At 47.4% G+C, this 26,901-nt stretch overlaps 2 protein-coding genes across 7 annotated transcripts in view; one reads left to right on the plus strand and one right to left on the minus strand.

The window, feature by feature from the left end:
• The first annotated feature begins 2,745 nt into the window (after positions 1–2,745).
• Positions 2,746–26,043, plus strand: CC2D1B (coiled-coil and C2 domain containing 1B). Of its 4 annotated transcripts, XM_010951797.3 has the most exons (25): positions 2,746–2,901; positions 4,502–4,584; positions 5,708–5,852; positions 6,870–6,979; positions 7,340–7,495; positions 7,899–8,024; positions 8,226–8,385; positions 8,587–8,768; positions 8,951–9,026; positions 9,117–9,227; positions 9,312–9,442; positions 9,673–9,745; positions 9,948–10,081; positions 10,526–10,643; positions 10,727–10,899; positions 11,309–11,434; positions 12,024–12,082; positions 12,170–12,286; positions 12,675–12,748; positions 12,883–12,941; positions 13,145–13,196; positions 13,663–13,762; positions 13,931–14,021; positions 15,193–15,322; positions 25,799–26,043. In XM_010951797.3, exons 2-24 carry the CDS (start codon positions 4,519–4,521, stop codon positions 15,319–15,321), a joined length of 2,568 nt encoding a protein of 855 aa, XP_010950099.2. In that variant the 5' UTR covers positions 2,746–2,901; positions 4,502–4,518; the 3' UTR covers position 15,322; positions 25,799–26,043. The 4 variants fall into 4 exon arrangements, 3 of the variants coding, with proteins under 3 accessions (XP_010950099.2, XP_045370265.2, XP_045370264.2); XM_045514308.2 differs by lacking the exon at positions 25,799–26,043 and having other exon boundaries at positions 2,775–2,901; positions 5,642–5,852; positions 15,193–15,722; XM_045514309.2 differs by lacking the exons at positions 7,899–8,024; positions 25,799–26,043 and having other exon boundaries at positions 15,193–15,722.
• The window catches only part of ZFYVE9 (zinc finger FYVE-type containing 9), a 130,630-nt gene continuing 124,485 nt past the window's right edge, over positions 20,757–26,901 (minus strand). For 2 of the 3 annotated variants that reach the window (XM_074376493.1, XM_010951795.3), the window contains exons 16-18: positions 25,444–25,549; positions 22,707–22,883; positions 20,758–21,310 (exon numbers count right to left, since the gene is read on the minus strand). In XM_074376493.1, the coding sequence (XP_074232594.1) occupies positions 21,149–21,310; positions 22,707–22,883; positions 25,444–25,549 (445 nt within the window). In that variant the 3' untranslated portion in view covers positions 20,758–21,148. Of the gene's footprint in view, positions 21,311–22,706; positions 22,884–25,443; positions 25,550–26,901 lie in introns of all 3 variants that reach the window. The other variant, XM_074376494.1, reaches the window with a different exon arrangement.

A 26,901-nucleotide genomic window follows, 5' to 3' on the forward strand; every position in this document is an offset into this window, starting at 1 on the left:
AAGTTTAACAGTCATTACAAACATCAGACTATAAAACCAAACTGTCCTTCCTACAATAGGCCCTTTCTCTGGCTTTTATTTCTGTTAGGAGCCCTCTCATTTATTTAATGGTAACATTCCATGTATATAAATACATGCACACAATTACTGTACCTATATAAAATAGTCCTGGGAGAATATGTAAGAAATTAGTTACATTGGTTACCTCTGGGAAGGAACTAGATGGCCACCTTTGGGGTTAGTGGAAGACTCACTGTATGTCATTATGTATCTTTTAACTTTTGAACAATATAAGTGTAACAAACTTAGTTTATGAAAAAGAACTGCTGGAAATCATATCAGTAATAAATAATACCTAGCAACAAATAGATAGAATACAGAATTTTTAAAAAGGCACCATTTATCATAAAAACAAATCTTTAAATAAAAAAGACTTAGATGGCACAGAAAATTTAAGATACCAAGGAATAAATCTAATAAAGAGATGTAATTAATCTATAAATATGAATTGATTCCAATTAAAATCTTGGCAGGGTTTTTTGTATAACTTTGCAAGTAATTCTAATACTTACATAGAAACCAACAATGGAACAAAGTGACATCTAAAACCTCATGTCGGGTACTAAGAAAAACACATCACCCACATCATAGTCCTGCCAGAAATGTTTGACCTGAATCTACTGATGAGAAAAACTAGCAGATAAATCAAAATTGAAGGAAAAATATTCTGCAAGGCAAAATTCCTCTTTAAAAATATTCCTATCACCAAAGGAGATGAGAGATGAGGGCTAAATAGCTAAGTACACTGTGAGAACCTTGGTTGGATTGTGAATTTAAGTGATACAATTACAAGCACTATTATGGACTATATTTATATTAGGTAATTTAATATTATGTAAATATTAAATTTTGTGGGTGTGATAAATTTTTGTGGTTATGTAGGAGAATGACCTTGTTCTTAGAATCATGATGAGACATTTATGAGTTAAATATAATAAATGTAACTAATTAACTAGTTTGGGAAAAAATACATGGATACACATTTATAAATGTATATAATGGGCTAGGGTCACTATTAGAATATTTTTAAGAATTATACAATAAGAAAAGGGAAAAATGGGTAAATAAGGCATCCACAGGATAAGAAATATGAATGAGTAACAAAATGGAAACTTAATAGTAAAAGAGGCCTTCAGGTCAAAACACTTACACATCTATTCAAAAAATCTTTCCATGTTCTTTGTTTTTATTTTTTCTTCTTTTTTTGTTAAAAAAATTTTTTTTTAATTTCTTTCCGTGGTGATACAAAAAAATTGAAACTCAAGTGCCCATTGATGGGTTTGTACACTAGAACAACTGCATTGGAGATAATTGGTAATATTTAGAAAATTCAGAAATCCTATAAGCCAGCAATTCCACTCCTAAGTATATACCCTGGGGAAACACATGTATACAGCAGGAGTTGTGTACAAAAATGTTCATAGCACAGTCATGACAATCCATTGGAAAAATGAATTATTTTCATACTATGACATACCATACAGAGATGAAAAGTAGTAAGTATCAATGGGTAAAGCTTAAAAACAAGGTTGAGTAAAAAAAAAAAAAAAGTTGAAGAATATATGCAGTGATAACAATGAGACAACGTTAAAGCTTGCAAAAAAAATACCAAGGATTGCTTAAAGATATATACATCGATTGTAGACATAGGAATGTTCAGGAATAATAACAAATTCAAGAGACTTGATATTTCTTTGGAACTTGTGGTGAGTGCGCTTGTATTAATTTACACAAAAAATAGAAACTATTGAGTGCCTCTTATGTACCATGAACTGCTCTAGACACTGGAGATAAAGAACAAAAACTTCTGCCTTTATGGAGCTTGCATCTTGTCAAATGTGAAATATTGTATATTTGTGTATATCTTAAATGTTTCAATTATAAAATATTTTAAAATTTAATAAGACATATGGGAGTGACTCTTCAATTTTAAAATGGTCAAGACAGTCTCTTTGGGAAATCACCCAAAAGAAGTAAGGAGATGGAAAAGTTCTTTGTCCAAGGGAACTGGAAGATCTTTAAGACCGCTAACCACAAAACAACGATTTTAAAGTTTGGGAAATAGTAGGAAGTGATTTACAAGGTTTGTTTTAGATGGAAGATTCTTTTTAAAGCCCCTTCCCGTACCCTTTCCATTGCCCTGCAGGGTAGGGGTGTTAGAACTTGGTGTTAAACTGTCTGAAGGGACTTTATGAAGAGGTGTAATGAGTACTGTCTGTCAAATCTTAAATATTCAACCCGCCTCCCGACTAGAAAAGGTACATTCAGATGCTGAACGATTAACAAGAATATGGTGAGACCCCTTTCTTTTTCCCTAGAGACTCAGTTATAAAACACCCTGAAGAAGGTGGCAAGCGAAGCCCTTCCTCTAAGACTGAGCCTGCGCCTGCCTCGCCTCCAAGCCGAGACGGGCGGGACTTGGACTTGAGGCTAGATAGGCCCGGCGAGCGGGCGCCCAAGCCGCCTCGGAGTGGGAGGAACTAAGCTTGGCGGGGAAGTTGTAAACCTGCACAGATAGGGGGCGCACCTGCTGCATTTGCGCAAGCAGCCGAACATCCGGCACCCGGGCAATGACCCTCCCATAGGGCCTCGCGCTACCTGCCCGAAGGCGCCTGCGCGCTGAGAACCCCACCCTTGGAGTCACCTGTCGGAGCGCCACGCCCGCTTCGTCTTGCGCATGCGTAATGCTTGGCGTAGGGGCGTGGAGTCACGTGTTAGGGCGTGAGCAGTCTCCCGCCGCGGCGCTTCCTGTCGCGGCGGCCTCGGCGGCCCCGGGGCCGCGGGAGCCCTGGATGGTGCCGTGGGGGAGAAGGCCCGGGTCGGTTTCGGATCCGCCGCGAGGTATGCCGCGTACCCGTCCCCGGCGAGGGGAGATGAGGGCACGACTGGGGAGATGGCGGAGGCTGGGCAGGCACGGCAGGGCGGCGCATCCTGCGGCGCGGGAGTGGGGTCCTCGGCTTCGCCTCCCTTGTGCACTCCCTGCCCTCCCCTCTCCTGAGCCTGGGCCTGGGTCCAGCCTGGTGTCCCCGGAGCCGCAGACTTGGCGCGTCTGACCGGCCCGCTCACTCCGTATCCCCCGCTCAGTTGACCGCCCGCCTTTCACCCAAATTACCGATATCTGACGCCTGGAGTCACCCTGAGCGCCCCCTCCCGTGCGCGCACGTCCAGTTAACGTTGGGGCTCTGTTGATTTTACCCCTAACCCTGGAATCCCTACACTGTGTCTGTCCTTAACGTCGCCTTTACTGTCCCTCAGCTTTCTCTGGGACCGTTGCAAGATACTCGGTACCGAGAGACGGCTTCCAGCCTCGGTTCTCTCTCCCACCTCCTCCTTTTCTGCAGCCAGAGGGATGTTTCTGAATCGCTGACTTGATCTTGTCACGTCCATTGCTCTCAGAGTCTTGCCCAAACTCTTTTAGATTTAAATTTTTTTCTGTTTTGCCCTTTGCTCACATTATCAGCTTCGTTTGTACCATTCCTGGGCTCACACTTTATGCCTCGATGATCCCAGTTTAGTTTCCTTGTGTAGGTGAAACTTTCTCACCTCAGAACCATTATCAGGTTATTGCCTACATTTGGACTCCTATTCCCCCTTCCTTCCCCTTCTCCAAGAAGGCTGTGTGTGTGTGTGTGTGTGTGTGTGTGTGTGTGTGTGTGTGTGTGTGTGTGTGTGCGCGCGCGCGCGCGCTGGAAAAGAGGCCATCCCTGGGCACGTATGGCCTCTGATGCCACCCTGCGTGGGTTTTGTCCGTTGATGAGGTGCTCTGCACCATGTAAATGTTCTCTGAGGGCTGAGACCATGTCACATTCATTCCTGCTCTCCCAGTGCCCAGCACACGGACTGACACATGGTGGGTCCTATGAACGGTTGTGAGATCTTTAAGAGAATCAGAATGCTGAGTCACATTTCTCTGGCCCAGAACCATCCAATAGAACTTTATGCAGTGATGTAGATGTTCATTATTTGTGCTGGCCAGTGGTAACCACTAGCTGAGGAACAGTCTTTTTTATTTAATTTAATTCAAACATAAATAGCCATATATGGCCACCATATCTGACAGGACTGTTTTAGAGCCTTTCTGAATCCTCCCCAGCCTTGAACGCACCCTGCACCTAGAGTTAATTCCCTGAATCTGCCTTCTTAGGCCCATCCCACTCAGCCTTTTGGGCTTAATCCACATTTATCCGTCAGTTCAGTAAGGTTTTCTTGTGTCCACACTCTCCTCTTATACCTGTTAACAGGTGGTCCCCTCCCTTCCGTCTCCCACGTTGCTTGCTTCAGTGCTGTACTTCCAGCATTAGTATTTCATCTTTCGGTGTAAGCATTGCATTCTTTTTCTGAGTTGGGAGTTTACAAACCACACCTTACTGCAGGTAGCTCTGTTGAGGGCTGGGCTTGTAGGCTGCTCCAGTCTGAATCTCTTTCACTCCCTATTAAACAGGTATCTAGGCTGCCAAGATGCCAGGGCCAAGACCTCGGAAGGGCCCTCAGGCCAGTGGCCAGGGTGTGGCAGCTGCCAAGCAGGTATGAAAATAGCCTCCTTCACCTTCACTTCTGGGTCAGTCTGAGGGAGGGGGTCTCTGACAACTTAGGCAAACTGGATCATCTGCATGCTTTCCCTGTTAGTCTGGAGACTTCGCGTGTGCCTCCTGGAGTTGGCAGAACCCTTAGAGACCCTCTGACAAGCTCCTACCACACACCCGTAGGAGATGAGGCCTGAACACTCCTGTGTTTCAACCCAGGCATCATCCTGCCATGGCCACCTCCGTGTGAATGACCTGGAGGGTTCAGGAACCACCAAAGTTTAAAGGCTTCAGTGCTCTCATGGGTTCCTTATTTAGGGCCACAAATTTGCTTGCCAGGGCTGTGGCCCAAGTGGGAGACTGATGGGGTCTGTCCTCTAATTCTTCTCCATTTATTTCTTCTGGGCCCAAGTTCTGAGACTTCTCAGCCCATTTTTAGTGTCTTAAAGAGGCAGGTAAGGGAGGTGGTAGGATAAAGGGCATAGAGTCAAGGCAGAAGATCTTATTTTAAATTCTAGCTTTGCCACTCACAAGACCGTTTCATCTGAACATGGAGATAAAAATAGGACCTAACTTTACCTAGAGTAGTCAAATTCATAGAGACAGAAAGAAGAATGGTGGTTACCAGGGACTGGGAAGAGGGGAGAATAGGGAGTTGTTTAACGGGTACAGAGTTTCCGTTTTGCAAGATGAGAAACAGTTCTGTGGACAAATGGTTGTGATGGTAGCAAAACAATGTGAATGTACTTAATGCTTCTGTGGACAGATGGTTGTGATGGTAGAAAAACAGTGTGAATTTACTTAATGCCACTGAACTCTACACTTAAAAATGGTTAAGATGGTAATTTTCATGCTGCAAATGTTTCACTGCAATTTAAAAGAAAATAGGACCTGCCTCAGGGCTATGAGAATGAACTAAGGTAATCGTGCAGTGCTGTTGTTGTTGTTGGTAATAACAATGGCAGTGTAGTCTTACTGCATTCTTTGTAGAGTCACCAGGGAGATAAGTGCCCCAAGGGGTAATGTTTCAGGCCTCAGTTTCCCTTTCTACACTGTAGGTCCCATAAACAGTGACCTCCTGGAGCCTCACTGTGTGCTTCCTAAGAAACCTTCTCTGCCCTCAGCTCGGGCTCTTTGTGGAGTTCAGCCCTGAGGACATGCTGCTGGGGATGGAGGAGACTGAAGATGACGGGGACCTGGAGGCTGAGCTGTTGGCTCTCACTGGGGAAGCAGGGACCACTGGCAGGAAGCCAGAACCCAAGGGGCAGGGTGAGTTGACAGCGCTTGGTACTGGGACCAGATGGGCTCGGGCAGGTTGTGGAGAGGGTCCTCTCCTCACAGCTGGGAGGAGCCAGCCCGATCCCTGGGTCTTTGTGATACCCGTGTCCCTCCTGCAGCACTGCCACCAGGAGGTCGTCTTGGCCCACTCATACAGCTGTGTGATGGGGAGCTCAGTCCCTTGTGGACTGCGCCCTCTCCGTTGTGGACAGTCAGCAGTGTGAATCACAGGCTGGCTCAGGTCCCTATCCTTAGCCTGAGCCAGGGCTCATATAGAGTAGGGGCCCAGCGCTGACTGAATTGGGTACATAATAAGTGCACATAAGTTATGTCAAATGAATAAATGAGTGGTATTCCCTCCCTAGCCTGAAAGAGGACAGAGGCCTGAAAGAGGACAGAGGCCTGAAGCCTGGGAGGGTCCAAGGGTCTAAATCTTTGTCTCTCCTCACCAGGAACCCTCAGAGAGAACCACCTCCCATCCCATGTTCTCCTGAGCTGAGGACAGTGAGAGGACCTGGGAGGGGCTCACTGGTCTAGGAGAACCACGGCCCTTCTCTCTCAGGCCAAGCCTGCTCTGGGTTAGACAAGTCTAGGTTTGAGTCTTGGCTCTGCCATTTACTAGGATTGCAATGTTAGGAAGATTAAGAAAGTTCTGTTTACTTACAGGTAAAATGGGGATAATATTACCTGTCTTGCAGAATTATTGTAAAGCTCAAATGAATGTTAAAAATCTTTATATACGTGAAAGGTGTGATATGGGGGGATGGATGGATGTATCTGTGAATAACTCCCCTGGCAGGAATGCTGAACAGGGTCCAGGAAGGTTTCCCTGCTGAGGGTCTTCTGTGCTGGGTCATAAAGGGAGAGCCAAGGTGGGACTTTGGCTGTGGAAGGGAGGGAGGATTTCTACCTAGGTGTGTCTGCCAGTGCAGTGTATTGAAGACCCTCCTTTACTCCTCATGAACCTTTTCTGAGTTGCTCTGACTCTCTGTGACCCTCTTCCCCCAGCCCCGCTGCCTATGGCCCACATCGAGAAGCTGGCGGCGGACTGTATGCGGGATGTGGAGGAGGAGGAGGAGGAGGAGGAGGAAGGACTGGAGGAGGATGCAGACTTGCTGGTGCGTCTACCAGGCTGGTGTCTGAGGGCTCTGTGGCCAAGCCTGTGGAGGAGGCCTGGGGTTTGTCCCTCTGTGCACTCTGACGTTGAGTGAGTGCCTTGCCCTTCTTGGGTCCCTTTCCTGACTGTGCAGTGTGAGACCATTCGCCTTTGATGTCTGGTCTGAGCTCTGTACTTGGAGATCAGATTTAGCGGCTTCACTGTTTTTAAGGCTATCTGTGGTCAGATTAAAAGCGTGATTTGATAAAGGAAACTTTCAGGCACAGTGACTAATACTGAGAAATACTGCTGGGGGAGAGTATCTTTTATTCTCAGGTGCTGCCATGCAGCTCTCAAGCTCCTGGGACTTATGTCTCCTCAGACTGAGCTGCAGGAGGTTCTGGGTGCAGATGAGGAGGCTGGGCCCCTGGATGGCGATGAGACAGCCAGCCCTGGTGACTCTGAGGAGAAGGGACAGGACAACATTGAACTTCCAGTGCAGACAGCTCTCCCAACAACTTCAGTCCCAGCAGTTCAGGTAGGTTCTGGAGGGGTCCAGTGTCCTCTGTGCCCCGCACGTCCATGTATAACATACATGGAGTGTGGCTGGACGAGGAAGTCGACAGTAACCCTTCCCAGCTGCCCCAAGTGGAGACTGAGCAGAAGAAACTCCTAGGCGGCCTCAAAGGCCTCTCTGTTCTCTCAGACTACCCCCGCAACCATTTCCTGGCCTCCACAGATTGTCTGGGCCTCTGTGTTTGCCTCTGACATGGCCTCTGGCCTCTCCAGTGAGTCTTTGCCTCCCACCGTGGGGCTCTTAGGCTCTTCCTTCTCCTTGAATCCAAGTGCCTCATTTTCAGGGTTAGCTTCCTTGCAGGGAGGGAGCAGCAAGGGCCTAGCTGGCCCTGGAGTGGCCAGGCCCTGAACCAAAGTATCTACAGGCTGGAGGGCCTCGGGGGCTGCAGGCTCTGCTGGAGGAGCGAATCCACAACTACCGTGAGGCTGCGGTCAGTGCCACGGAGGCAGGTGACGCGGCCAAAGCCAGGCGCTGTGACCGTGGCCTGAAGGTGGGCTGGGCTCGGCTGGGGACCAGGGCTGGGCAGAGTGGGGCTGAGGGCAGTGGGGGCTGAGGGTAAGGCACAGGAGGAACTTGGGCCATGGAGGGGAAGCCTCCCACCAGCCTTATGGCAGGAAGGATCCCTGGCCTATCTCTGAGCAGGGTCCAGCCTGCAATGGCTGGCTAGGTTTCTGGTTCTTCTCTCCCTCAGACTCTGGAGTCCCAGCTGGCTGCTGTGAGGAAAGGCAGGAAGATCAGTGAGGATGAGATCCCACCTCCAGTGGCCTTGGGCAAGAGGCCCCTGGCCCCCCAGGAAACAACCAGCAGGAGGCCTGAAGCAGAACCCCCAGCTCCCCCCTCTGTGGAACCAGGTATCTGGAGACAGTCAAGTCCAGTCCTGGTTCCCAAGGCCAGAGCCCACGGCCTGCCTCCCCAGCCTGCCGTCACTGTTGCCGATGTCCATTGCTCAGTCTCACCTTCCCTGAGAGGTCCCTCAGGGCAGCCAGACCTGGAGGCACTTGAATCTTCTTTGGCCCTGATGCCCTCTCTGTGGACTTTTTGTTTCTCCATAGACAACCCCTTCCAGCCTGAGACAAGCCTCTTGGACAGCCCTGGTATTTCTGCCTCGCCCGATTCTGACCCAGACCCACGGGCCCTGTTGTTGGCCCGACAGAGAGAGTACAAAGTGGCTGCTCTGAATGCCAAGCGGGCTGGAGACTTAGACCGTGCCCGAGAGCTCATGAGGATTGGGAAGGTACGGCATCTGACTCAGAGGCCCTATGTCCAGCCCCTCGTTTCCATTGGGGCAGTGACTTGCTCAGTGTCATACAGCTAGACTAGGCTTGAGTGAGGCTGGCCTGAGGGGGAGTTTTTTCAGCCCAGATTCTTGAGGTTCCCTGGTTTATGCCCCCAGACCTGACTTTCTTCCTACTGCAGAGATTTGGTGCTGTCCTGGAGGCCTTGGAGAAGGGGAAGCCTGTGGACCTGAGTGCCATGCCCCCAGCACCTGAGGGTCAGTATGGGAATGGTTGGGGGAGTCTGCTCAGGCAGGGGCTGGGTTGGCCAGGCACCCCCACCTACATCTCTGTTCTGGGTCCTTCAGACCTGAAGCCCCTCCCACAAGCTACCAAGGCCCCTACAGCACCCTCAGTTGCACCCCCAGCAGTGGAGCGAGTACAGCCAGTGATGGCCTCTGACATCCCAGCAACCTCAGGTAGGACCCCAGGATGCTGGGACTGTGGAGTGGGGATATGGAGGGGAGGCAGGCAGAGCTGATGCCCTCCTTCCTCCTTTTAAGTGGCCCCTGCTGAGCCACAGACAGTGCTAGACGCCCTGCAGCAGAGGCTGAACAAGTACCGGGAGGCAGGCATCCAGGCCCGGGGCAGTGGGGATGAGCGCAAGGCCCGGATGCATGAGCGCATTGCCAAGGTGAGCCTACCGCTGCACAGCCCCCTCCTCTGTGTTGGCCTCTGTTCTTGGCTGGCTTCTGTCTGTCTGTGCCCTGGTCTTTGAGTCTCTATCTGTCTGTCTCTCTCTCTTGAGCTCCTGCTGCCTCAGGGGCTCTTTTTCCTCCTTTTTCATTCTTCCTCTCCCTGTCTCCCTGAGTGGAGCCTGCAGACTGCTGCCCACCATACTTCCCTCCTTGCCTTCTTTTGCAGCAATATCAAGATGCCATTCGAGCACACCAAGCAGGACGGAAAGTTGACTTTGCTGAGTTGCCTGTTCCTCCAGGTGAATGGGGTTTGGCCTAGGGGCTTATGAGGAGATCTCTGAGCAGGATTGGGGTGGAGGGAATGATTTCTCACATATCTGCCTCCACTCTGTGGAAGCCATCCATCCCAGTCATACCCAGAAAGATCCCGACAGGACCCATGGCAAATTGGTGCCTCCCCAAGGCTACACTGCCCCTCTCCTGGCTGTCTCCCTTCTCCAGGATTCCCCCCCATACCGGGCCTGGAGCATACCATGGATACAGAGGAAGATGTAGTGGCAGCTACTTTAGCAGCTGCCCAGAAACTGGCCTCGGAGGATGCAACCCCAGCAGAGGAAGAGGAGGACCAGGAAGAGGTTTGCCTGAGGGCCCGAGATTTGCCTGAGGGCCCGAGACTCCAGGGGTTGATGGGAGGAAACAGCAGATGAAGGGCAAACCCAGGCTCTGGTGTCCCATATTAACAAGCCCAGTGAGGTAGGTATTCTTTCCTTTATTTTATAGAGAAAAAACTTGGGCAAGAGTGCCCAGCTAGGAGTTAGCAGAGTGGGATTCAAACCAAGGTCTTTCTGACTCTGGAGCCCAGGTTCCATCCCCATTGCTCTGCTGTCTCCTGTCAGGGAGGTTAGTTCAGAGAGCTTTTGAGGCTTCTTCTAGCTCTGAGATTTTCTGGGGCCCATGCGAGGAAGGCATTCATCTCAGATCGTACCGAGAGTGCAGCGTTAGGGAGAGACCCCTAGTCTGGGAGCTCATGGCCAGGGTGAGGAACAGATCCCCTGTGACAGCCTCCTGGGTACCTGTAGGATGAGCCCCCAGCCCAGGCCCCAGTGGCCAAGAAGCCAGCACAGCCTGTGGTGCCTTCATCCCGGCCCCCATCTGAGCCCAAGCCCTCAAGTTCCAAGGAGTCACTGAGTCCATCTGGTGAGTTGGGGAGAAGAGGGATGGAGGAGTGAAGGCTGTACTGAGGGGTAGGCATGGGTCTAACCAGTGTCCCCTCCTTTCAGTACGGGAGCAGCTGACGCTGTTAGAGGCACGTAAACTGCAGTACCAGCGGGCAGCCCTGAAGGCCAAGCGCTCCCAGGACCTGGAGCAGGCCAAAGCCCATCTGCGGGTGGCCAAATGCCTTGAGGCCCAGATCATCCAGGTCCGAGCTGGGCGACCTGTGGACCTCTCCAAGGTGAGTGTTACCTGGTTAAGCCGCAGGACTTCTCAGGCAGAGAGGTGGGTATCAGGCTTGATGGGCAGGGCTGTGAACAAGGTAGCTGCTTGGAGGAGGGAGTACTTAGGTAGGATGTGGTGACAGCTGAGGAAGAACCTTCTGCTTTTGCTTATCTCTGCCCCATGGCCCCGAGAGAGGCCAAGGAGGGCTAGGTGGACTGCCTGTGGTCAGAGCTGGCCAGGCAGGGCAAGGCCAGTGGAAAGCAGAGCATTCATTGCAGCGGCTGGGGTAGGATTGCAGGCAGTGAGTTCCCATCACTGGAGGTTAGAAGCTGGAGAAACATTTAGTTTAGATTCTGTATGTGTTAGACTCAATAGAGGAATAATCTGACTCTTGAGGCCCCTGAGGGGCCTTGTGACCTGAGCAGGTACCTTCACCTTTAACGGATGAAGAGGGTGACTTCATCCTGATCCACCATGAGGACCTGCGACTCTCCCAGAAGGCTGAGGAGGTATATGCCCAGCTGCAAAAAATGCTTCTGGAGCAGCATGAGGTCAGTAGGCCCACAGCCTCCCTTTGGAGAAAGGGAAGGGGCTCAGAAACCAGATGGGGTTCAAATTCTAGCTCTTCCACTCACTGGCTGTATGACCTGGGGTAAGGCATTCCCCCTCTCAACCACATTTTCCTCATCTGTAAAATGAGATGATTAATACCCTCCTTGCAGGGTGGTTATGAAGTTCACACAACAGAGTGGAGGGGGAATTACTTTGAAGATGGGAGGAAGAAGTGTTTGGGGAGACAGATACATATGCATATATAAAAATATATACATGTATATATATTTGTGTATTTATCTGAATTGCTGCCTGCCATTCTGCTTTCTGAAGTGACGTTTCTGTTAGGTTTTAAAGGAAGAATAGGAGTTTGCTAAAGGAATCTAGGGGGATGGCCATCCTCAGGAGAGGAAACAGCAGAAACTTAGAAAAGTGTAATGGGACTTGGGAACAGTAACCTTGCAGGTGTGTGTTGGGGGAGAAGGGTGAGGCTACTGAAGGTTGGAGCTTTCAGAAGTCAGGCCTCAAAGGCCAATCTAGACACAAACTGCTCTGAGCTCTGGAGTCACCCTGAGCCCCTATTTTCAGAAGTGTCTGCTGTTCTCCAAGCAGTTCATGCACCAGGGCAATGTGGCCGAGACCACCCGGTAAGTGCAGGGATGGGGCTGGAGCTTGTTGAGGGGGAGCAGAATATGAGCCCCTTCCATGCTGACGAGCACACCTGTCCCTGTCAGGTTTGAGAAGCTTGCTCAGGACCGCAAGAAGCAGCTTGAGATCCTGCAGCTGGCTCAGGCTCAGGGCCTCGACCCTCCCAACCACCACTTTGAGTTGAAGACATTCCAAACTGTGAGGTGCCAAAGCCTAAGGAAGACTGTGGCTCCATACAGGGGCAGGGCAAGAGTTTGGGAGCCAGGGATGGAGACTTAGCCCCTTGACTGTGGCTTCCCAGGCTTGGCCCTGACATAGGCCTGGGCCTGGGGAGGAGCAGGACATGGTGCCTGCCTGTGAGGAGCTCAGAGCTCTGGTGGTTGGGGAGGGAGCTCTGGACTAGAGGGTCCAGACCAAGGTCTGCACGCCAGCCCTGCTACTTTTACTCAGACAAGCTTTAACTCCCTGTACCCGCTCTCCTCCCGGCCACCACCCAACTGGGCAGGCAGGCAGGCACTGGAATAGGGGACCCCTTCTCATTGCTCTCCTTCACTTCACTTCGGGTTCGTTTTCCTTGCTTCCTGGCTACAGGATCTTCGCAGAACTCAACAGCACAGAAATGCATCTGATCATTGTCCAGGGCATGAACCTCCCAGCACCTCCAGGTAGCCACCCCTACTCTCGGAGGCTCTTGTCCAGATACTCCCACCCCTGGCCGGTAGGGAGGCACTGGCTCTTCCTCTATATCAAGTGCTGGGTCCGGCTACTTCCTCTGACTTTTGCTCTCCCTTCTTTATAGGGGTGACTCCTGATGACTTGGATGCATTTGTGCGGTTTGAGTTCCACTACCCTAATTCGGTGAGGTTTCGGTAGCAGTAGGATCCTGTGAACCCCATCTTCCATTCCAGGGCCCTATGCTCAATTTTTCCCTGGGAGTCTGGCTATAGGGAGGGGTTTGAAGACCCTTGGGCCCATTCCCTCAACACTGGCGTAGCCCAGAGTTCCTGGCCCTATATCTGTTTTTTCAAGCTGCCCTGACTTCTCCCTTCTCACTGCTTTAGGACCAGGCTCAAAAAAACAAAACAACTGTAGTGAAAAACACAAACTCTCCAGGTGAGGACCCACATGAGGGCTGCTTTCTCTTCCCTCCCACCCTCTGATACATGTGTGCAGCACTCGTGTTTCCAGAGTGCTTTCAGATCTATTATCTTACTTGGTTTGCTCAGCGTGGGAGATAAAGGCAGGTATTATTACCACTCCTTTAACGCAGTTGGGGAAACTAAATTCAGAGAGGTAAAAGGACTTGCCTAGGGACTCAAAGCAAGGAGGTGGTGGAAATGGGACTCAAATCCAGGAATCCTGACTCCAAATTCCAAGCCTTTTCCATTTTGGTATAATTTGTGTTTTAACTGTCCAGGTGAATTTCAAGGCCAGGACCTGGATGCTCTACCTCCCTTTAGTGGCAGGCACTCTGAATTGCAGGGAGAAAGATTGAGAGGGGAGGCCAGCCCTGGGCCTGTTCACTTTTCTCAGGAAATCCCTGGAAGCCAAGTCCCTCTGTCTTCTCCCCCTGTTGCAGAATTTGATCAACTCTTCAAGCTAAACATCAACCGAAACCACCGGGGATTCAGGAGGGTGATTCAAAGCAAAGGAATCAAGTTTGAAATCTTCCACAAAGGGTGAGTCAGTCACAGTGCCAAGCTGGGCAGGGAAGAAGGATGGGCTTCTTATTGCTGCCACCCCTGCTACTGCCCCTGCTAGTGTTCGGTTTCCTTGCACCGGGTTTAGCCAGCTCATTTCTGCCTGTCTTGCCCTGTCCAATCCTCTGCTCACTCTTGGCTCTCCAGATCCTTCTTCAGAAGTGACAAGCTGGTCGGCACAGCCCACCTGAAACTGGAGCGGCTGGAGAATGAGTGTGAGATCAGAGAGATCGTGGAGGTAGGATGGGCAAACTGGAGATTTGGCCAGTATTCACTGAATATCATTCCCTGTTGTAGGGTTTTCATGCCCATAAATTTAAAAATATCCGTAAGTGTGCTATAAATAGTTCTTGCTATTTCCATTTCCCGAATGAAGAGATTCAGAGGGTCTGAGGAAATGTCACAGTGTCACCCAGATAGGAAGTAGCTATATACTTTCCATAGCACTCCAGGCTACTCAGGTTCTCAGTTATAGTAGATTAAGGGCCCTTGAGGGGTCTGATCACTGCTGTCAACTTGGCACACACACATTTCTGGGGGTGGACTATATTTGCATCAGTTGCCAACATGATGAGGTAGAACAAGCTCTGGACATGAAGTTGTTAAGGTATTTCCAGATGGGGACCCACCAGAACATAGCTAGTCTGTGTTAGGAATCAGCCCCAGACAGTCCTTTAAGTTTCTGTGAACTCACTGCATTTTACAGGTAAGGACTCTTAAGTGCTTGCCTGACGACGAGGCAGCTGAGGTCCAGAGAGGAGGTGTTCCATAAGCTCCTCCAGAGCATCCCTGGCAGAGCTGATGTCTTCATAGGTTGGGGCTCTACCCACTACCTGGCCTCTGCCTGTTCGGGGGAGTCGTTCCTAAGTAGGGTTTGTATTGCCCCCAGCGAGGCTGGTCAGACCTCTCGAGCCTGTAGCACTGCTCTGCACTCTGCACAGGAGGGAAGCAGCATGGTTGGTGTAAAGGAACCTTTGGCCTGGGTTCTAGCCCTGGCCTTGCTGCACAGTGGCTGTGTGACTTGATCATTCCCTCCTCTCTGGGCCATCTGTGAAGGGAGGGTTTGGGCTCAGTGGTTTTCAGGCTGCACCTTGAAGCTAGAGCGTTTCTTGTAGGACCTGCCATGAGGACTGTGGGGAAAACCGAGTGAGCAGAGCTCTACGTTTCTCAGCTCCACTTCAGAGCACTGCTGGCTATTTGGATTTACATACTACTTTTTTATAAGACTTACCGAAAACCACCACCACCACCACCAACCAGCAGGATGGCGGGGTTGTCCTGAAATGGAGACTCTTGGGTTGACATGCAGGAAACTCTAGCTCCTCTCTCTTTACCTGTAAGCATAGGGAGTTGTCTGCTCCCAGCCCCCGCCCCCTCAGTTACCATCTCCCTTTCCGCCATCCTCACAGGTCCTGGACGGAAGGAAGCCCACTGGCGGCAAGCTGGAGGTGAAGGTGAGGCTGCGGGAGCCTCTGAGTGGCCAGGACGTACAGATGGTCACCGAGAACTGGCTGGTCCTGGAGCCCAGGGGCCTGTGAGGTGGGCAGCTCCCTGGGCCCTTAGACCCACCCTCTACGCCCTGCTCACTGCCTGGGCCCCACATGGACCCTTACAGCATCCAACTCATATCTAAGGAAAAAGCCTAGAAATTTCTCTTCTGTGAGGAAGATCAAGGGGCAGAGCTGTCAGGTGCGCCTCGGGCGGAGTGTCTCACAATCTTCACAACTAGGGAGGGGCGTTAACCCGTCTTCAGGAAATCCTTTCTGAAATCTATGTGTACATTCACTGCAATTTAGACTTAATTTCCTATGCTTTGTGCCCTGTGCAAAAGAGGGTCAAAGTTGAGAGAGGGGTCAGGCCAGCAACTCCTCTCCAGCATTTTTTCCCAGCTTTACTGGCCACAGAAGCCTCTGTACATAAAGGAGATGCTGCTACACAAGCACCAAAGACCTGTTAAGTCCTTGCATTACAGACAACAGCCCTCATCTTTCCCCGTTGCTGGCCCTTCTCCAGGCCTCCACCAAAGCAGGCTGGATTCCAGGAGTCCCCCTCCCGACCAGGTGAAGGCAGTGACAGCCTCACTGCTCTGTGCCATGGAGTCCTATAACCCCTTAACCCCTGGAGTAACTGTTTGCTACTTACTCCAGGCCCCCCAGTTGCACGATTTCTAGATGTGCCTTTAAAAGATGAAACTAAGGGATGGGAAAACTCGAGTGTGATCTGGACCCCCACCTCCCCCTGGGTTAGGGTCAGGGCAGGGTTCTGTGACTCCAGTTGGTCAGTGGCGACCTATCCCACACAACTCAGTTTCCCCCCAGCCTTGCCTGTGCCTTGGTTCCTGACAGCTGTTGCACTAGCCTCCCTGCTTCCCAAAGCTCTCAGTGGAAGTTTGTTCAGGACTGTGCGGTGGGAAGTAAGGGCGAGGCTCTATCTTGGGTTTGGTCCATGCACCTAAGACTGAAAGACTTATGGTAACTGGAGGAAGAAGGAAAAATAATATATTTATGTAGTTAATTAAGAAACTAGGTCTAATTCATTTCTAGGGGCTTTACACTCTGCACAAGGTAACCATCAAAGTCCTAAACAAAAGCCCTGCTCCTCCCTGTCATTTTTTAAAAGCTAGAGTAGCAGTAACTTTTTAATTGACAGAAATTGCTGTTAATGCTTCCCCTTTGAGAGCGGGCAGGAGAAGCCTTGCCTCTTCAGCTGATCACCTAAGGAAATCTTAGTTCTTTCCCAAGAAATTCTCCTTTGGCTTTGTTTTCCTGAATGGGTGGAGATGATGGATTTATATTTGCAATAGATTTAATGTTCAAAACTGCAATATTCTACATTTCTTAGAAATAAACTTTAATACCCTGTCTTTCCCCCCCTTTTTTAAGCATTAAGTTCAACAAAGTCTTCCTCAAGATTTTTTAAAGGCTCTAACTAAAGCAGATATATTCAACTTACTGGATCACTATAGTACAGCATAAGCACGGCTCAGAGATTGATCTTTGTGTGTGTCTTTTTCTGGGATGAGGCTGGACCATGCTTCCCTGCCCTTAAAGGCACAGCTTCTGGTGGGTAACAGAGCAGGAACAACAGACAGCTAGCTTTTCTGAGAGTGTTCTAGCCAGTTTTACTTACCTCTCAGAGTGAACTACTAGAAATTCGACAGATATGAGACTTAACACTTAAATGTGGTCACATCTGTGTCACACAAGCAGTCATCTAGGATAAGAAGGAGGGTTGTTAGCCTTTATAAGGTGGCCTAGAGCAAAGAAGGTGGTGAAGAGGGCTCCTGACCCAACCTAGTCCTCCCCCAGTGCTTACTAAGGGCTAGGACAGCTGTGGCTATCTTTGAAGGTTCTGACGAACCCCAGGAATTTCTAAACTCAGGCTTCTGCCAGACATCTGATACAGAGTTTTCTGTGGCTCATAGATTTCCCTTTGTAACCTGTCCGGTTTTAATCTGCTTCACTGCCCTTTGCTTTATGGAGAACAGAACCTCTAGGCTGAAGGAGGCAAGACAAAGCCGCCCACTGGACTTACAGACTGAGGTTCTTCAAAATGCCTTTGTTACAGCCAAGGCATGCAGGGTCATTGGTAGTGGGTAGAGCCTGCCCAGCCTCATCTTGGCCTAAAATTCATCCAAATGCAGCAACTGAACATTGGAGAGAGTGACTTGCGGGCAGTTGGGAACCAACCACAACCCAAACCATTTTTAAATTTAAAATTTTCTCGCACACTTCCTTTTGAATTAGTGAACTGAATACAATATGGAAGAAGTTTATTTAGAATCAGGAACTCTTGCTCATAATTAAAGGGCAGACTATCTTGTGTTTTATTCTTGCCTTTCTTATTGCACTACCTGGAATCTGCATTGTCACTTCCCGATTTTTGAGGGCTTGTTTTCCAAATATCTGTAAGTAGCTCTTCCCCCTTAAGTAAAGGCAACTGCTTTTAGGATGAAACTGTGGGGTTGAGACTGGTAGGGAGGGTAGAGCCAGGAAGCTCGTACCTGTTCCACTTCCATCACAGGTAGATTCTTCCCTTCTCTGGGCCTCAGCTTCCCAAACTCTTAAGTGGGCATTTCATTCCTATTCTGCTCCTTATCCCTTCTGGCTATATTACAATCCCCCAAATCCCATTACTGTATTAACATTATTTTAGCATTATTATTAAGATGGGAACCACTATTACAAACTTACTCTAGAGACACAACGTTCAGCAGATTGCTTGATTGTTGTCTCAAATGCACAAATTATTCCCCAGATGACTAGCTATGATAGAAGTAAATTCAGTTAGAAAGTTTGGACTTACCTGCATTCAGGAACCACTGTGAATGAGGGAAGACACTAGATGGGAACTTACACAGGGCAAAGCCCCATATTTCTGTAGCTCTAGAGTCCCAATACGTGCTCAGGAAGTACTGACAAAAAGAAATGGAGGAACTACATTGCCTAGCATTTAGTAAGAATTTAGTAATTTAAGAGTTTAATGTTAGCAGAAGAGCAATTTTGTTCCTCTTTAACTTATAAGGATTTCTATATACCTAAGTTTACATTATAGAAGAATTTGCCTTATTTAGAAATGTGATGTTTCAGTTCTATACAACATACAGTGTATAGAAACAAAGATAAAAAACTAGAGAAAATAATAAACTAGCTTTGGCTATTTTATGCCCAGTTCCACAAGCTGATTTTACTAAACATAGAGGACATTTTATGCAACTAAGAACGGCCCTGACAAAATGCAGGGCCAGAGTTTGTCCTTAGGAGGAGAACTAAAAAGCTTCCACTGATCCAGAAGAAATACGTACAATCTGCAAGATCTATTTAGCTGAGCAGGAAGAAAGATAACTTCTACAGGAAAACAGAACCAACTCCTACAGGAGCCTCAGACTTCCAGTGTGTATTCAGACAAAGCTCTGTGCTACACCAGATAGCTACTATCCCTGTTAACAAGCATGCCCTGTGCCTGTCAGGTTTGGGGGTGGCAGTGCCAGGACTCGGTTGCTTACCAGCTGGTGATCTGCAGGCATCTACTCTGTCTTGCCTTAGAAACTCCGAGTACCTCCGAAGTCTGGGCAAGGTCACAATTCCAGTTCTCTGCAGCCACCATCAGTGAAGCCTCTAGTGAGGCAGGTATAGAAAGTGGGTCCCCCCACCATGGAAGAGGGAGGAACCTAGCTAGACACACCTCAAAGGCCAGGCTTTGGGCCTCAGAAACAGCTGCTGCCCTGAACATAGGCCCAAGCCTGTAACTGCCAGCTGCTAGGCCCAGCTCCAGCCACTGGGGAGCAGCCTCTCGCTGTCTCAGGCCTGCACTAGCTTCCAGAGGATTCTTGAAGCTGTGCTCTCACTGCAGAGGGACCAACCTAGTGCATGACCTGGGCTTTTAGAAGATGCAAGTGACAAGGAAGTGAGCTGTGCAACAGCAGTGTTTTTCAAACTGGGTCATGAAATCCACTTTGTGACCAAAATAAATTTTTCATGGAGAAATGAAAATTTCACGATGAGAGTATATCACATATATCATAGGTAAACCAAATCTTAGCTTCTGTTACCTTTTCCACTAAAAGAAACTGGCTGATTCCAAGGTTGCGACAGGGTAAGCACAAAATGGTCGTAGGTATCTTGTTAGGCCAGAAAAGGAAGTGTTCAAAAAAACATTAGGAGTATGTCACAAGGACGTAAGAGCTAGCCTGAAGGTGTTCTCTCCAGCCAAAGCTGAGACCATCTGAGCACCAATGGATTACAGCCATTCAAAAAGTAATCTCAAGTCCATAATGAAAATTACGTGAATAAAAAAATAAGGAAGAGGGAAAGGCTTTTGCTTATAGATGATTAAGTGCAACTTCAATTGAAGAGTCACTGGTAGCCATCACAGTACAAGATCAGTTCAGACAGGAAACATCAGTGGATGCTAAGCCTACGGGGAAATTTTAATGAGCGATATTTGCATGATCTGAAAGTGTCTATACACATTCTGGTTACTTGCTCCAAGGGGAAAAAAATGCAGTAGAGAAACTGGACAATACCTCGATCAGGCAATCAAAATTTACCATCAGTGAGGGGCAGGATATTAAGTGACCCCTGATATGATGTCCTAAAGGGGACACAACATAGGTAGGCATCTGGCCAGGAAGGAGTGCATAAACTAATTCTAATTATGAGGAGATACCAACCAAATTCAAAATGAGGCATTTTCTATTAAAAAATGGCCTGGAGGGGTGCTTATACTCACCCAAAATGTCAATGATATAAAAGATAAAAGTTGAGTCGTGATAGCTGCTTGCCACGTCAGATCCCAGGCTGGAAGCTTCCCTGGGGGGGGGGGGGGGGGCGGAGGTGCCAGGTTAGAGTGTTAAATCAACGTTCAACTGACTGAAGCTGAGAACTGTCCTGCGGTTATGTTAGGAAATAAGCATTAAAGTAGGGGTACAGGGCTATGATCTAAGCAGCTTACTCTCAAATGCCTCAATTTTTTATGGAGAGAGGAACACTGATAAAGCAAATGAGGCAGAATTTCAATATGTGAACAATAGGTGAATCTGGGTAAGTGTACACTATTCTTTTTTTAAACTTGCAACTTTTCCGGAAGTTTAAATTATTTCTCATAAAATGTTTTAAAAAATATCTCTAGTATATATTATAACTAAAAGTATCTTGGGTATATTCTGTCAGCTTTCACAGAAAGGCCCAATTCAATGTCTGTCATCCCCTCTGGCAGCTCTTGAGCAATCCTGAACCCAGCTCTGCTCTCCAAGGGAGGGCGACTCATTTATACTGAGGTGCCCTTCCTTCTATAGAAGAGAGATAATCCTTTGGGTCTTTGATTCACATCAATAATCTAAAAACAAACAAAATTCTAAGTGTGACTTCTATGTGAAGTCGCTGTGATGTAACCAGGACAAGATCAGCATGAAATTGTCCTTTTTATATCAAATCTGTACAAAGAGTTCAAGACCGATGCTTCATTTTTTATTTCCCTCTGCCCTCCCACCCCACCCTTGGTGATGGCTGTACCCATTTTGAGCATTTCTGAGCACAAGACCAAAAGTAAATCTTAAAACAGAGGAGCAGAATTCTTGTCTAAACAGTAACAGAAGGGGATTAGCTGCAAGGATAGCGTAACTGTTGTGCAGTAACAGAAGCTGCCCAGATCTTCTTGGTGGACAATGCATAGAAGACTTAGAATTATGGAACATCTGTCCCCCCAGCCACCCTTTCCCACCCCTGTTCCCCAGACCCCTACTCCCACCCCCCTCACCTCCCATTAATAGTGTTAACAAAAGCTTAATCTTCCAGTTCTAAAGTGCAAATGATTTGGGTATGACTGCTGTTGCAACAGGTCTGAACAGAAAAAATGAAGTCCTCTCTATGCGATGTTTTCCAGAATATAAAAGATGAGTTCCATGACGATGGGGCCCTCACTGAGCTGGCAGGCCCCTCCATGGATCACCGGCACCAAAGCGCTGTCCAGATCGTTCATGTACTGTGAGGGAAGGGGCTGGCCATTGCTCCCTGCTTGATAGCCAACCTACACCACAGAGAGAAGGGGGTGACAGGTTACTGGACAGAGTAGGTCTCTCCAGAAGGCCAAGGAGGCTGAGCAGGAAAAGGAGATGTCCTTCTTAGCCAAGTGCCAGGCACAGGGTAATGACCACAAATTTCTCCTTCTCTTCCCTGAATTGTTACTTACCCTGTCATTTATTCATCCTGCCCCTGCCACTTGGTAACTGTGAGACCTTGGGCAAGACACTTAATCTGTTACAGTCTTAGTTTCCCAGGAAAAGGGGGGGAGAGCACAGAGAGGTATGAAATGTCAGAAATAGCACGTAAACCTTTGGTTGGGAAAATTAAAATGAGAAATATACTGGGTACAACTCTCTACCACAGCAGGAACTGAACATTTGTCCTCCAACCACTCATCCACACTCCATTTTCTGAGCACCACAAACAGGAATTCAAAGTGAATATAAATGGGGCCCCTGCCCTTGAGAGGCTCACATATTTAGCAGAAAAATACTTGCTATTAAATTGCTTTATACGAGGTAATTCTCTCTCCAGCCAGATTATCAGTACTATTTGAGAAAGGACCATAATACTTCATTTGTCTTACCCTGATATGCTTAGTACAGCACTAGGCAAGACCTTGAGTAGAAAGTATTTGTTGGTTGATGACTAGTCCTGGAATGGAGCCAAATACATAACCTTACACATTTTCCCTGAGAATGACACAACCTCTGCATCAAAGTGGGAGCACTGGGACATGTCACAGGGATGCAAAATCCAAAAGAAATGTAGTGAGATTAGTGCCAGGCCTCTAGGGAGAGATGCCAGGACCAGGACATCTGGCGGGGGCAGGGGATGCTGCACGAAGACTGGACTGCGACCGCAAACAGCACACACAAAAGACAGGGAAGCCTGGCCACAGAGACCCGGGCTGACAGGAAAGTCCATGGGGACACAGCTCAGGCCCTGTCCACCCACTAACAAGCGTGGAAATGCTGACAGAAAGGAAACTGTGAGGAGTGGGCGCTGCAGAGGCCAGCTGGCAGAAGCCTGCTGTACTTGGATTAAGGAAAGCAAAGCGATTCCTGAAGGGTAGAGCTGGGGAGTCTCAAAGGGTAGCCCCAGTGTCAGTCACACGGGGGTGGCAGGTCCTCAGACACTTCTTACCCCACACAAAAAAACAAGTCCTTGCAAGACATTCAAGTGAGGAGGCCAGAGTTCAAATGGTTCAGAGTCTGACCAAGCAGCACATCCAGGTGTATTACTTAACAGACGGAAAGCTAGGCACTGCATCCGGTCAGGCCCAAGGTCCAGAGAATTATACTGTCTGGGCTGAAGCAGGAAAGCTTCAGAAAGAAGCTGTCAGAAATGCCAGAAAACACACACACTGCCCAGACCCGCTTCAAAGGCTGAGACTTTACCTGATCTGAGTCAAGGGTCACCCGCAGCCCCAATTTAGTCATTCCATCTTCCTTCAGAAGCTTCAGGTGAGGACACAGAGCAAGGCAAAAAGCCTTGGCAACATGCTCGGTCAGTCGGCTGTGATCTGCGGGATCACTCAGGCAATTGTGCTGGTCGTCATTTTCTAGGAAAAACACCTGTTTCCCAAACAAAAGAGCCTTTTAACCTTGTGCCCAGGAGACATAGGAAGAAATGAGTGCATCAGCTCGCATGTGTGAGCACCCTGATTCCCTGAGATGTGCAAGAAGACCTAACACATACAACACCACGAAGTCCTTGGGTCAAGAAACGTAGGGCACCGACGTCTTACACCTAAGAAACAATCTGCCTCTCAGTCTCTGCACCTACAAAATGATAGCTGCAGCCTGCCTATCTCCCTGAAAGCCATGGCCATAGTCATAAGAGTATATTCTACTCAGAACCAGGATAGGCTTATATTTTGCATTGTGCACTTGTTAAAGGAATCCCTCATCTGTGGACAGTTTTCTTAGGAAGTGATCTTAGAATCTAAGAGAACAGTCCTTACAGATCACATGACCCAACGCCTCTATACTACTGATTACTCATAGAAGGGATGTGACCCGCTCAGGGCCAAGGCCAGAATCTGACCTGCCTCTTCTTACAGAGCTTTTCCCACCATGTGGCTCTGCTATTGCTGCGGGCAGAGCTAGGTTAGTGTCCTCAAACTGAGCGCTGCACTGGGCATGGGCAGAAGCACAGCAGATGTGGAACTGAGAGACCCGAGTCGTAGTCACATAAGGGGAGAATCACAAGCAAGTCCTTTGGCTTCTGAATGCCCAGTTTGCCTCTGTAAAGTAGAAAGTATCTGTCCTGTCTGGTTATCGTAAAAAGTAAATGATACAAAAGCAAAACAAAACATAAAAGATACGGATATGCAAATACACTGTGCTTTTATATACCAACTCCTAGCTTCCTGCTCAATCAGCAACTTAGATACTAAGACTACAAGGGGCAGCTCTGAAGCCCTGTGCCCGATGCACTAGAGGGAGTGGTGGCATGAAACAAGGGAAAGGGCTCTGGGGTGGGAGTCAGGAGACCTCTGGCACCTGCTCTGCTAGTAACCTGCATTAAGCAAGTCACAAAGTCCCAGGGCTTCTCTGAGACGTTTCTCATGTAATGAGATGGCTCCTCTGCCTACCTCACTGGGTTACTGGGGAGCAAAAAGGTGGGAACAGAGGTCAAACTACTCTGTAAGCAATAAAGAGTTTTACATGTTCCAGACCCTGTGCTACTCAAAATATGTCAAAGGGATAATCATTACAAAGCAAGCAGCTAGAACCACTTAGCTGCCTATGAAAACACCAAGCCTGGTATGAAAGATAAGTCACCTGTAACAACAGCTCAAGAACTGAAGAACCAGGTTCTAATCTCTGCGTTATCAGGAGCCAACTAGTAAACTTGGGTGAGGCACTTTACTTCCCTTGGCCTCAGTTACCTTGTGTGTAAAATGGAAAGTTGTAAGTCAGAACTTTGTAAATGTTTTTAAAAATTAAGACTTTTACAGCTGTAAGAAATCCTAGAACTCTCATAATTGAATGCTTTGCCTTAAAGATGAATATAAATGAAGTTCAAAACAAATTAATGGACCTAAGACCTACCTAGTTATTCTCAGAAAATACACTTTATGTCTGGTATGTACAGACATACAGGGTCCCTGTCCTGCTCCTCTCATTCCCAGGTTAGCCTCTAATATAGCTTTCTTTTGTGTGTGTGTTTTATTTTTTTAATTCATTTTTATGTATTTTTATTCAAGTATATTCAGTTTACAATGTGTCAATTTCTGGTGTACAGCACAATGCTTCAGTCATATAGGAACATATATATACTCTCTTTCACCATAAGTTACTACAAAATATTGAATATAGTTCCCTGTGCTATACAGTATAAACTTGTTTACTTATTTTTTATATATTAGTTAGTATCTGCAAATCTCAAACTCCCAACTTATCCCTTCCCCCCATTCCCCCGTCCCCATAACCATTGGTTTGTTTTCTGTCTGTGAGTCTGTTTCTATTTTGTAAATAAGTTCGTTTGTCTTTTTTTTTTTTTTTAGGTTCCACATGTAAGTGATATCATATGGTATTTTTCTTTCTCTTTCTGGCTTACTTCATTTAGAATGACATTCTCCAGGTCCATCCATGTTGCTGCAAATGGCATTATTTTATTATTTTTTTTATGGCTGAGTAGTATAATACGGCTTTCAAGTTACGGAAAAAATATAGTGGAAATGACCTCAGGAGGTAGCCAGATCCGGGTTTGGATCAGGACTTTGCCATTACTCTTTTGCCATGTAATATTGGACAAGTTACTTTCTGGGCTTCAGTTTTCTTATTGGTGAAATGACTCTATCTAAGATAGTTTTAACTGAGTGCAGCATAACCAGCCCAGCTTTCTGAAGAATCCAGTAAAGATGGTATGTACTCTTCAAAGACACACCCTTCTTGAATTTCAATGCAAATAAATCTCTAAAAGCTACAGAAGAGACATCAGACGGCTGCAGGCCACAACTGGTGCATTTCTTCCCAGTTAGCTAAGATAGACCAGAGGGAGCTGGAATATAGATGGTAAACAGAGATTTTTTTTCTTATCCTCCAGAATCAGCCCAGAATACGTCTCTGGGCTGAGCAAAAAGTTGTGCTAAAAGGGGATCAAGGATGCCAAGTTTCATTTCCTTACCTCTGTCCATCTGATGACTTTTCCATTTGCTTTATACTCTGATCCATGGAATATCTTCACACTTGTTATGGACTCCATGGACTTCCCATCTATAGGACTTATGACACTAAAACAGGGGGAAAGGAAAGAGATGGAAGCAGCTCTTAAAGTTAGAAGATGTGCCTTCCTGAACACATCTGTACAACACATCACAAAAGAAGCCACTGTACAAAACTACATGAACAGAGCTCTCAGGGGAAGGGCCTAGGCACTGAAATAATTCAAAACACACACATATGAAAAAGGAGTCATGATTCCAGAGCTGAATCTTTTAATGTAAATAAATCGTTGACTCAAATCTGCTCTCTTCCTCCAGCATTCTTCCCTTCAGTGACTGCACGGCCACCCACCCAGTCTCGCTCTCCCCTCTGCTCCTGACTGCAACAACACTACTCACGCGACACTCTTCATACAGTTGTGTGTCTGCCTCACTAATGAACTTCTGAAGGGGTGGGAATATTATAAACTCACCTCTGTGTGCTATATTCTCAGTTCTGACACACTGCTTAGAATGTAGGAGTTTAATGAATGTTCATTGATTAAAGGAATTATTTGACCAAGTATGTTAATTATGACAGTGCTGGTGTGAACTGATGAACAAGCATTCCCTTCAGTGCTAAATTATCACTCCCAGATTCCTGAATAGAAAGGCCATATTTTATAGTCATTTCCTCTCTGAAATATAACAAGTATAAATATATAGAGATACTGCTCATTCCGATGAGGATGCAAAATAACTGTTGCAAAGATTCCAAACTTTTCCTAACAATTTAAAACTTGCTTATGTTTTCAAATCTCTCTGCATAAAAGATCAAATTTAACCCAAGCTTCAATATCAGGGATTCATTTCATTTACATGAATTAAAATATTGTAGACAATGTTAAGTTTAATTTATAAATCATCAGACAACAATGTCAAAAATAGAGCACCCTCAGCTGATTATCACCCTTTTGAGAGAGGGTACTCTGACACCGAGGGACAAGCTGGAAAGCATTCAGTCTACAAACTACAAACTAAACTCCTGGGTTCGAGAGACTGCCCTGACTTGTTATTATCCTTTTTTCTAAGATGCTGCCACTGGCACTTGTCGGAAGGGGCAACCTACTGGTTAGTTACCAATACCTTATGGCATCAGATTTTCAGATGATTGATTTTTTGTCCTAAAAATCATGTGTTCATTTCCAACTATAACAGAGAACTAAACACAAATTGATTTTGAAATTAAAATTTCCAGGGAAGTACGGGAAGATAAAGGGTTATTTGCAAAATAGGCAAATGCAGTCACTGATTTAGAAATTACTTCTTTTTGTCCAATAATAAAAGTTTTAAAACCTTTAAAAAACAAAATGTGGTATGCCACGTTGTCAACGCCCTCTACCTGCCCTTGCTCCTGCTCTCCCCTCAGACTGCCGTGCCTG

The sequence above is a fragment of the Camelus bactrianus genome, chromosome 13, assembly GCF_048773025.1.
Source record: "Camelus bactrianus isolate YW-2024 breed Bactrian camel chromosome 13, ASM4877302v1, whole genome shotgun sequence".
Lineage (NCBI taxonomy): Eukaryota > Metazoa > Chordata > Mammalia > Artiodactyla > Camelidae > Camelus > Camelus bactrianus.